This window comes from Drosophila miranda, chromosome XR (genome assembly GCF_003369915.1).
Source record: "Drosophila miranda strain MSH22 chromosome XR, D.miranda_PacBio2.1, whole genome shotgun sequence".
In the NCBI taxonomy this organism is placed as follows: Eukaryota; Metazoa; Arthropoda; class Insecta; order Diptera; family Drosophilidae; genus Drosophila; species Drosophila miranda.
The window spans coordinates 613,829-625,382 of record NC_046674.1 but is presented as its reverse complement, the minus strand read 5'-3'; the positions used below and the strand labels follow the sequence as shown (position 1 = coordinate 625,382).

The 11,554-nt window shown below is 45.4% G+C and overlaps 2 protein-coding genes across 2 annotated transcripts in view; both read left to right on the top strand.

The window, feature by feature from the left end:
- Window positions 1-249: 249 nt before the first annotated feature.
- On the top strand, window positions 250-2,180 carry LOC108153325 (coiled-coil domain-containing protein 22 homolog). Its single transcript, XM_017283242.2, has one exon. It carries the CDS (start codon window positions 342-344, stop codon window positions 2,001-2,003), a length of 1,662 nt encoding a protein of 553 aa, XP_017138731.1. The 5' UTR covers window positions 250-341; the 3' UTR covers window positions 2,004-2,180.
- An 850-nt stretch (window positions 2,181-3,030) lies between these two features.
- Window positions 3,031-11,554, top strand: part of LOC108152132 (four and a half LIM domains protein 2) — a 60,861-nt gene continuing 52,337 nt past the window's right edge. The window contains exons 1-2 of the mRNA XM_017281225.2: window positions 3,031-3,126; window positions 4,775-4,987. Coding sequence (XP_017136714.1) covers window positions 4,907-4,987 — 81 coding nt within the window. The 5' untranslated portion in view covers window positions 3,031-3,126; window positions 4,775-4,906. The remainder of the gene's footprint in view (window positions 3,127-4,774; window positions 4,988-11,554) is intronic.

Below are 11,554 nucleotides of genomic sequence, written 5' to 3'. Positions count from 1 at the left end.
ATTTCATTTGAATCACGGCCAAAGCGGATAGAGGCTGAAAATGCTGTTAAGACATAAAATGTCATGGCATTGACACTTAAAATGGGGAAAAAGACCAATTGATTATCTAATAGCCATTCTAAATGCATAAATTAACTTGTTCTTCTTTCATTTGTTTATTTTCTTCTTTTTTGAGTTCAAATTAAACACGTTCGCGCAAATCAGTGCTATGCAGTCCAATAAAGATAGTGTTGAAAATTCCTGCAATTTGTTTACGTTTCGCGCTGAATGGCCAGGATAAAGAAGAAAAGCAATTCCTCGTAAAATGAAAAAATAACAAAACAAAATAAACGCGACGAGCTATGGACGAAGTGGACAAGATAATCATGCACCAGCTGCATCAGGTGGACGCCGGCATAGAGCCCACGGACGAGCTGGCCAGTTTCACGCCGGAACTGGTGGTGCGAGCCGTCTCCAGCTGTTTGACGGAAATCCGCCCAGAGTTGGAGGTACCCCGGTCCCTGCCGGGCGGCGCGATGGCTCAGCGGTTCAGCGTGGCTTCTGGCCTGGCCGAGAGGTGCAAGGAGAGCGGATACCACGGCGACATCGGCTACCAGACATTCCTCTACCCCAATCCCATCGAGCTGCGGCGCCTGCTGATGTTCCTGATCGAGCAGTTGCCACGGGAGCGCCAGGCGGCCGATGACCTGGCCGGCAAGTCGCATCCGCTGAGTGGCAGGGAAATGCTACAGCGCCAGATACGCAAGAAGCTGACGGCCCAGCTGAAGGCCATGTGGGTGCCGCAGTTCTGTCGGGCGGTGGGCAACAGGAAATCGCATGGATGCAGCAGCTTGTGCATTGATTTTCGGCCAAAGTTGAATCTGAATGTGCCATCGGCCAATCTGGAGGATCGCACCAAGGAGGTGCAGCAGTACTTTGACCAGCAGGCCCCCAATCTCTTCCAGCAGACAGCGTCCAGCTCCTACGATCTCATTGCATCGGTGCTGCACAAGAACGATCTGGAGCGCTGGGGCCAAGGGTTGACAGACTCAGGGATGTTGTTGCTGGCCAGCGAAGATCCAGTCATTCCAATAGTTCTGGCCACAGAGAAGCCATCAGCGACTGCCGCAGAGATGACGCCCCTCGAGGAGCTGACTGACGAGGTCCAGAAGCTGCGCACACAATGCGAGACACTGCTGGGAGAGCGAAAGGCCTTCACCGCCAGGATAGGAGCACTGAAGCAGCGGGAAAGCGAATCCACGAAGGAACTGGCGGACATTCAACCCCTGCTGAAGCTGCACGAACGCACCTGCCTGGTGCTGGCCGATCCCGAGCAAAATGTGACCAAACTGGAGGCCCTGCTGCAGGCCACCGAAGCCAAGCGTCGCACATTGACCCAGCAGTGGCAGGATTATCGTCGGCCCCTGCTGGAAGCCTTGGAGACGCTGAAGACGGCCAAGGAGGCACAACACGTCCAGAGTATTCGCAGCGGGATTGAGCAGCTGGAGCAGGAGCTCAAAGAGAAGACCCAACAGCACAACGATCTAAATACGGCTTTACGCACTGCCACCCAGTCGCTGGCTCCGCGCAAGGAGTATACGCGTCGCATCCACGAGTTCATCGGCAACATTCGCAAGCAGCGGGCGGACATCTTCAAGGTGCTCGACGACACGCGGCAGCTTCAGAAGCAGCTTAATGTGGTGGGCGCCCAACTGCAGCGCCAGTTCAACTACACCGATGACCTGCTCTTCCAGAGCGCCAAGCACGATCTACATGCAAAGAAGGCGTACAAGCTGCTGGCCCAGCTCCATGCCAACTGCAGCGAACTGGTCGAGTGCGTGGCCCTAACTGGGAATGTGACCAAACAAATCCGTGAGCTTGAGGTGCAAATCGATGGGGAGAAACTGAAGAATGTCCTCACCAGCCTGCAGCAGATCACGGGCGACATCCAGAAGTTCGAGCAGAGCATACAGGAGCTGCAGTCACAGATAAGCACAATGGAGAATGGTGTGGCAAAGGCCTAGACCTAGAGTCCTGGTGCCCTCTATTTTACCTATGTATTAGTGCCAATTGTAATAAATCAAAGCAGTCGCGCCTAGCGTTGATTTTAATAACCAAAGGTGCATACATTTGTATTTAACTTATTAATAACTAAAGCCCTTATGAATTTTAATTCTAATTTTGAATATCCCGCAAGAAAACAGCTGTTTCCGTTCTCCTGAAATTTCTCAGCGGGAAAGTTTTAAAAGCTTCCTGGCATGGTATTGTGGGAAAAGGGAATTGACGAAATGCTTGTTATCCAAGCTCCAATAAATGTATTGAACTTTTGTAAGTATGCAAAAATAGTCTCTAAATTTTAAAGTTTATGTATCGGATCGATATACATATATGTATGTATATGCAGGAATCTATTTAAATGCATGAATACGCCAAAAACATGCCAAGCTGAGAAAATGTAGTCATTATTCAAAGCAGCTTGGAAAACGGAATTTTAACATGAATTAACGAAAATAGGGTATACAAATGACAACACCCAACATATGTTGTTGATGTGCAGAAAATGTGTAGGATGGTGGATGGATCTACAAGAAGTATTATTTTTTTCGCAGTTTAACTCGAAATTTTTAAATAGTGGGGGGTCGTTTTGTTTTTCATCGGTATATTTTAAAAATGGGGCGGTATATTTCAGTATATTTTTTTAAGGTCAGACGCTCATAATTCAACGTAAAAATGAGTCGCTATTTTGAATGGGCTATAAAAAGGGAATGGACAAGAGGCAAAAACGGCCAAAGCAAATCGCAATTTCGAACGAACCTCACCTAGCGTGTGAGGACAATATACCTTGAAGACTTAATCGGCAAGGTACATTTGGCAAATGGGGTAGATTTTACCTTGCGTGCGTTGCATTTTCTGGGCCGTGTTGCCTGTTGCCCACACCCACTTCTTCGTTCCACTATGTAGCAAATGTGTAGTTACCATGTAGTTCCGTGCGTAATTTCAGTGTAGACACTGAAGCGCGAAGTCGTTCACTAGCTTTGAATTCATTTTTGGACCTCTGAAGCGCGCGTCGTCGGCTGGGGTCTCTCCGTGCTTTCGTTTCTTTTTTGTGTTGTGTGTTGATTTACTTTCGTTGGTTTTTAATTTAAAGTAAGCGCCTGCCCAAGCGGTACTCGGGGCTCTGGCTCTGCTCGACTCAAGACTCAAGTGGAGGTCGTGTGTCGTGAGCCTCCGGCCAGTTTCTAGTGTCTCCAGTGCTTAGGGTTTTCCTGAAAACTACTAAAATTACACGAAAAACCAACAATTGCTAGCCTAGCCTAGCCCTGCCTGCTGCCTGGCACACATCAAAATAAAACACTTGAGAGTGGCATTGCTGGGGTGCTTGCTTGCGCTGTTGGTTGTTGGTGCTTCGTGGTGGTGCTGCTCTGTTGTCCATGCCCATGTCCCGTGTGCCTGGCCTGTGCCGCTCCAGAACTTGTTTCGTGGCCGGCCTAGAGTTTGGTTTTTTTGAGTTCTTGCATGCGCGCCGATAACACGTTTAACCGGTGTGCGTGTGTGCCGCCACTTGCATGTGTGTGTGCGTGTGTGTGTCTGTGCTTAATGCATGTGTGTGTGTCTCCTTCAACAAACTGTTGCTGCTGCTGCTGCCACTACTGATGACGTCGACGAAGGCCCTTCTGCGGCATGCTGCTGCAGGCCATAATTATTATGCTGCTGCCCTCCCAATTGAATTCCAATTAGAATTGCGATCTGTGAAGGTCGTCGTGCCGCAACACACACACACACACACACGTACACCACACACAAGAGAGTTCCACAAAATTAATTGGCGGCATTTAGCCGGCCGGCTTGGGATTCGGCGGCTCCGCTTCGTTGCCTCTTTGGAGTCAGTCCGGGGGGGGGGGGGTCAATCAACGTTGGAGAGCAACAGCAGTAGCAGCAGCAGGGGCAGAGGGAGAGGGAGAAGCAGCAGCAGCAGCAGAGCAAGAAGAACAAAATTGTTTGTCTGTCGTTCCGGTTGTCGTAATATTTGCCTATTTTGGGTCCCGGCTCTCACCTTTCGTGACGTTTGCTGCTAAAAATAGCCAGTGAACACATTCCTTAACATATGATTCCGTTTCGTACTTTTGAACAATTTAAAAAATTGTAACGGTAATGGTAGCAGAGCAGGGGCAACACCTACACCACATACGCTCTCATGGCCCACACACCAATACCAATGCAAAGCACTTTACCGGCAATTAATAAAAAACAAAAGCAACAAAAAGTGGGAGAAAGACAAAAGCAGACCTCGGTGCACCGAAGCTTGTGAATACCCTTGCTAAATTGGTTTCTCTCTTTGAGTTATAGGGATATAGCTGTCCGATTTTAGTACGGTTCGAGAGGCGGATCTAGGATTTGCAATTTGCAATAGCTCCAAGAGCAGACCAGGGGGTACAGAAACCTCTAGTAAACCTCTCCAGGAGAGACTCCTTAAGAACAAAGCTCTCTATGGCAGCTAGGTAGAGGCTTCCCGTATACTTTATTGGATCGAAACATTTACTATTCCTTATCATAGCACCTCCACCCCCCCCAACCCCCCTGCAAGGGTATTTGCAAAAGTCAAGTAAAGTATTAATCGAAAAACGTTCCACTCTAACGACATATTTCAATGGCTACGCAATAATTTGTTTATAGAAAGCAAAAACAAAAACAAGAAAAGAGTAACCAGAAATGGGAAAATATTCGCCAACTGATAAACATTTTTTTTCTTCTTTTTTTATGTGTTGTTATAAAAATAATATGTTCCGTTCCGCAGCACCGCAAAAGGCGATAAACAATAATCTAGGCCAAAAAGAAAGTGAAAAGTGAAAAGTGTGTAACCAATAGCAATACGAAAGAAGTTTGTAATTAGAAAAAACCACAAACAGAAGGAGGAAAATTGTTAAATATGACACCATCGCCGACCAAGGAGCTCGTGAGTGCCACACCGACAATTTCCCGACGTCCGCGGGAGGAATTCGCCGAGAAGGTGGGGTCACACATACATATACTATACTAAGCATTCAAGGGATATATATATATATATATAGTACAACCCGTCTAGAACTTCCTGTGTGTCTGTGTTTCCATTAATTGACCCCAAATTCTTGGCATATATGCCTTTCAAAAGCATATAAACATTTGCTGGTCTCCTCCTCTGCTCCGCTCTGTTCGGACTTTATAGATTTGTTCATTTACTTTTTAAACCGTTGCCCGTTTGTTTTTGTGTTTGTTTGTTTGTTTTGTGCAATGCACAGTACAATAAAATATATGTACTCGATCCGTACACACAACACACATCAATGTGCCGTCCAAATAAATATAGCTGTCATCGCTCTTTTTTTCCTTCGACTTCTGTCGCCCTCTCCCAACCTCTCACCTGCTGCTAGGCCTGCCTCCTCCTCACCTGGGTGTTCGTTCTACATACATTATGATTTCCGTTACTGCATCACCTCATCCATTCTTGGCCCTGCCCTGCCTTTCCCGCCACTCATTTCCGTCTAGAGTCTGGACTGTGCTTTGATTTTGGTTCAGTCCATCGCTTTTCTTAGCTCTGACTAATCGAATTCTGCTGGCTGCTGGCCATGGCCTACACGTAAGTTACCCCACTGATAAGATATCATTTGGCAAGAGCCATAATCGCTGTTGTTCTATGAGTTCTTTGAGTTCTATCAGTTCTTGAGTCTAAAGAGTTTATAAATGAAATACAAAGAGGGTATAATTTGCGGAATTCATTAATGAAAATATAACCCAATATAACCCAGTGCATCTCCTTGCTCCCACCACAAGCCACCGAAAAGTGCCAAAAACGAAATACATGTCGTGTGCAGAACGATGCTCGGCTCAAGTCTCGCCGATAAAGGTTTAGTTTATATTTTATTTTAAATTTTGAAGTAGATTCATTTGAAATGCAAGCTGTAATTCCGCTAAGAATTTCCACATATGTATTCCCCATTGAAATTCCAGTCATTATCTTCTGATTTGCATTCTCATTTCACGCTGACGTCACTTGAAGACACTTGAAATGCAAATAATTAAAAGAAACACTTGCAACAATAACAAAAGACAAACAAATTTTTGTTTAAATTCAAAGCCAGTGCCTTAATGAGAGGTCAATGTAGTACGCCCCTAGTACCCCCTACCCCCATCCACAGTACCCTGTGAGGAATCTCAGCAATCGAGAGATCTGTAAACTGGTATCAGAACTGTTGGAATGGCGAGCGAGAAAATGATATATACACGGCCTAATAGATGTTGAACGGTTACAGCTACGGATTCAAATGCAAATTAGTTGAAATATTTTAGTTATTTATAGCCAAGATCTGGATCCAGACAAAAGCTGTCACCAGACAACGCCCCAGGAATGTGATACAGAGAGAGAGAGAGAGATGTCAAGCGTGGCTTCGAGGCACCGAAAACCGAAACAAATTAAGAGACAACTCCACTCACAGCAATCAGTGGGGCTTTGGCTTTTTTCTTTCTTTCCTTCTTTTTTTTTTGTCAATTGATTGATTCGCCACAGTCGGCAGCAAGTTTGCTTGTAGATCAATCAATTGGTTGCACATGCCGAGGTGTACCTGTGCGGGAGTTGTGGTACGAACATAATACATATATCGTATATACATATATACTTATGTCTGGGGCTGTCAACGATTGTCAGTCAAGCGTCTAATGCAAGCGAGTTTAATGGCATTGACCATGAGGCTAATACGAAGCGGAGGAATAAAGTTTTGATACCCTTGCCAGGAGAGGGTACTACTAGGTTCAAGAAAAACATGTCCAAACTTTATAGAGGAAATGTTTTTATAACCTCCATAATTTACTCAACAGAACCCCATACGTCCTGACTAGTTTGGTTCATAATATCATTTATATATCATTTATATCTTGTTCCTTTTTTCCCTTTTATGTCCAGCATTGAAGGCCAATATCGTGGGTTTGGTTGCTTTTTGTGGCGTGCTAACAGCTAATTTTGAAGATTCTGCATATGCTGTTTGCACATTAACAAAAAGAAAAAAAAAACAGAGAAAATAGCTGCAAAGGGTCGAATTTTAGATACCCTAACCAGTTTGCAGTTTGATTCCTTTGACAAGAGAAAAGACTTCCTCTGTGGGAGAGCTGTACTTTCACCGATTCCTATGATCATTTCTATGCTACCTCCTTCCGTGTGTTCCGATGGATTCGTGTCCCTTTTCAAGTGTTTCCTATGGCTGGCACCGTCTATTAGACCCTTTCCCCAAAAAGGGTATTCCAAGTGAAAAAGAACGAAAATGAGAACAAAAATTGCCGCGCCACATAAAACGACATGCCGTGCGAAATCTGATGCAATCGATGAGATCATCCCACAGCAGAGCAGCCCGCCCCTCCACCAAAAGCAACAAGAATCTCGGAAGACCAAACCCGAAGCTCACACGAGCGTACTACAAGTCGTCCATAATTATACAAATAATAAGCCAAAGCCAACGCCAAAGCCACTGTCGAAGCCCAAGAGCCAAGAGCCAAGAGCCAACATAATCGTTTCATTACCTTGAGGAAAAGTCTCCCTGCCCTGATCGTTCGATTCTAGAAATGAGACATCATCCATCTTTTCGAATTTCCAGCCATCCAGTTCTGAGTCATTTCTTGGCAGCCTCTTCTTGGTGCATCATCATCATGGCCGTGTCGCCAGCTTTGCTGCATTTGGACTTTCCATTTCTCAAAGTACACTTGAAGAAAAGCCCGGCCCAACGTTTTAAATTAATTAATACATTTTTTGCGTGTTGTTTAAGTGCCTCCGCGAAGGTGGCAAAATTATAATTATAATGGATTTTTGCTTTTGATATTAATCTTTATGGCCCGTCCGTTTGGTTGATTTGTTTTCTGTGTCTGTGCCTTTGGCTTCCTGCTTTTTGGTTGCTGTTGAATTAAAACTAGAACTGAGTCACCGAGTCGTTATTCCAGCCCCAAAGAGCATCTTTAAGCGGCTTCTTTTTGTTGAATACTCATACTCTTTCAGAGGGTATTAAACAGCAAACAGGGAAGTGTTTGTAGGCCTGTCCCAACTTTCTCTTCTCAAAATTGGGATAGCAAAGTGCATCTACAACTTCGACGAACTGCTGTAAGTCGTTCATCCTTTTACATTCTGCTGCAGCTTTTTTTGACACTGTGCAACCCGAGGCTGCAGCCAACAGTCCCCCCTTTGTGGCTTTTCAAACGCCATGCCATACCATTCCGTATACTATATGCCACAAGCAGATGGAGAGATGTGTGTGGTGTGTTGTGTGTGTATATAGGTAGGTGGCTGCTGCGGCTATGTATTTCCATTTGGAGAGGCTTATTTGCGTTTTAAACGCCTTGCACTTGCCACGAGGCTAAGTACGGCCGGCCGCTAACTGGTTGGCGACAATCGGCCATCCGTCGACTGGTTACTGGCCGACAGATACCTGACATCTCTCTGACAACTTTGTCAACTGTTTAATTGCATTATTAGTTTTCATTGCTACAGCCATTTGCTGGTAAATTGCTTCAGATGATGAAAGGAACCCCCCCACCCGACCCAGACTCACTTGGAATTTCGGTTAACGATAATTCTTCAGGGGCCGGGTCTCCACTATATCCACTGAGGGAAAGAAACCAATTGGCTCCCACTAGAAACGAGTTTGATGAATGGAAAGATGCCTCGAAAGATGACAGGGACAAAAGAGAAATTTTGTTATTCTATCCAAGACAAGATTATGTAGAATGAAGATGCTATCACCGTTAAATGTGAGAATAATAACTGTATCTCTGCTGTGGACTTTCCTAAAAGTTTTGATCGTTGATTTTCTTAAGAAATATGACAGATGGCGATGTCGAGTGGTCACGTCTTCACGTCTTCTGTAAATCCTTAGACTACCTACAGATGTACATACATATCTTCTTTGAGTCTTTTTGGTGCAGATTGTACATCTGGGTTCTGGGTTTATGGAGATCTTTCAGTGGTTACGATATGGTTATGGAAAAATAATAATAATAATTCTAAAAGAAAAGATTCCTTTGAATTCTTTCACTTAAAAGTTCGATTTTTCCTTCTTTGCTCATTTTGAAATAAAATTTTACCCTAATTTTGTTGTAATTCAAATATTTTTGATGGTAGAACCGTTGTTTTTTCCAGTGTCCCTTCATTTGGTGTTCATTTCGGGTCTTTTGGTGCGATTGTTGCGTGTGGTGTGCCTTTTGTTACATATTTCCCAATGGGCGTGTTAGTTAGATACATAGATACGGCGAGTGGACCACGACCGTGGCCGACCACGGATATCATCTTGCACACCTTTCCAAAAAGCCAAAGAGTAGCGGGTGGGCCAGGGCAGGGCAGGGCAGGGCCAGGTGGTAGCGAGCCCTGTCATATCACATGGCAGTGTTTGCGCAATGGAATGCCGGCACGCTATCGTTATAGAGAGGGTGTTTTGGGGGTGGTCTCATCATCGTCCACCTCCTCATTCTCCTTCTACCTCTGTCCTCTGCCCTCCGCCCTCTGCCCTCCTCCTTCTGCTTTTGCTCCTTTTCCATTTCTCCCGTTCTTTGTCATTTTTGGGCCCCCCGGAGGCGTGTCATACATTTATTCCTGTTATTATTAAATTAATTGATTTTGACTTTAATACGTTTATTTTGGAACAGCTGGCGAAATGCTATTAAAGCAAAAGTTTACGCTCGGATCGTTTTGCCTATTATTAGACGCGTTTTTTTTTTGTTCAACAGCAAAATTCTCCATTCGAAACATAAATTTGTTTGCTTTAACTACGAGCGTTTTATTCATACTTTTTTCTGTGTGATCTTTCAGCTTTTATTTTATTTTTTGTTGCTGTCTTTTTGGGACGACTTTGAACCCGCGTAACCTCAATTTGTATCCAAATGTATTTAGCATATATTCGGTGGTTGTTGTTTAGCCTTAATTTTGGCCAATCATTTACGCCAGTCGAACATTTCACACCCAGCGAAAAGCCAGTTTTGGAGGTGGTTCAACGGGTAAGCCAACGGTAAGCTCTGCTTCTTGTAAGCTTTCTGACGTCACAGCGGCGCCAGTGCAAGCTGCAGAAGAGAGTAAAGAGAGGAAGCTTGAGCCAGTGCAGGGTCCGAAGAGCGCAAGCAGAGAGCAAGCCTTGAGGAGATTCCTTAATTAAGAGATCACAGAAACAAGAGTTCTGCTTGAAGACTCTGTATTTCTGCAGAATGCAGAAACTATGTATTTCTCGTGTGATTGCTAGAGATTATATTTCTGCAATTAATAATGCAGACAAAATCCAGCTTCCATCTCTCTTCCCCACCTCCCGCTCTCTTGTCGGCGTTTAGCATTTGGCACTAGGCGGCGGGCAAGCCCCTCTGCTGCCTCTCCTTCTCTCCTTCCATGCAGCCGCCCATATGGGCTTTTGGCCTTTCTCCCAAAAATTGCAAATAAAACAGTCATGAGGGCAGTCCCCTTCGCACCATTCCACCCCGCGGGCAGAGAGTTTTCTGTTTTTGCAAAAACCCCGCGTCATGCGTGCCTCCCATGGCACCTATTTATGTGCCAACATATGTACGGCTGTACATATGTTTTGTTTGCTTGCAGTTGGGGTCAAAATAGCATAGCCATCTAGCTGAAGACTACACCCAGTTTGTGGTGTGGCTTATTGTTTCTGGGCTATAATTGTGGCCGCTGCTGTGTTGGCTCTCAAGCCCCATTTATGTTTTGTTTGTGTGAATATCATGGGGTATCGCATGTAAGTACGAATATTGGATGGACCATGTATTCCTCTCCTCTCCTCCTACTCCCTCCTCCCTCCGCCCTCCTCCCTCCTTCCTCCTCTCTTCTTCCGGTGGTCTATTTCTCTTCCCCTTCATCTGTTGGATGGCTGCTGCTGCTGTTTGGGGTTCGCGGTCGATCTGTGCATTGCCTGCCTGCCGCCGGCAACCGGTCACGTTTACTGTTGTTGCTCTCTCTCACACACACACACACTCGCTTAAATGGTAGGCCAGCACAGCACCACACCAGCTGTGTGTGTGTGTGTGTGTGTGTGCTCTTTATAACTGTAAAAACATGCTCGCCCACTTCCTTTCGAGCCGACCGGAGCGGCGCGCACACGTTGGAACGCATTGTCCAGGCGTCGTTTTGTTTGATACCCCTCGCTATCCCCCCCGCCCTTCCCCCTCCCCCTGCCCCTCTCTTTCTATCCCGCCAACTTCTTTTCTCTTTCCCCCCACTCTTCAGCCATCTCGGGCTCCCCCTCTTAACCAATTTCCTTCACACATCTCCATCACCCCCTCCATCATCCCCATTAGAGTGCGTTTGAGTGTTTGTGTTAATTATACCCTAACCGAGAGAACTATGGCTTTAGCGGGAAGGTTAGACAAAACCCAGATGAATCAGATCACACCAGATCACGTAATAGATATGCCAGTAGACATAAAGTACCCCCCGTGAAGGAGACAGATCTGTTAGGGTATCGAAATCCGTGTCTCCATCGGGTGGAATTTCTTTCACCGTTCCGTTTGTTAATTGTGGCAAATGTGCACAACTTAAAGACTCCCCGAAACGGCATTCGCGGTGTAAAATATCCAA

Bases quoted from the DNA above. Each gene is read 5' to 3' on its own strand.
- LOC108153325 (XM_017283242.2), top strand. From the start codon at position 342: ATGGACGAAGTGGACAAGATAATCATGCACCAGCTGCATCAGGTGGAC.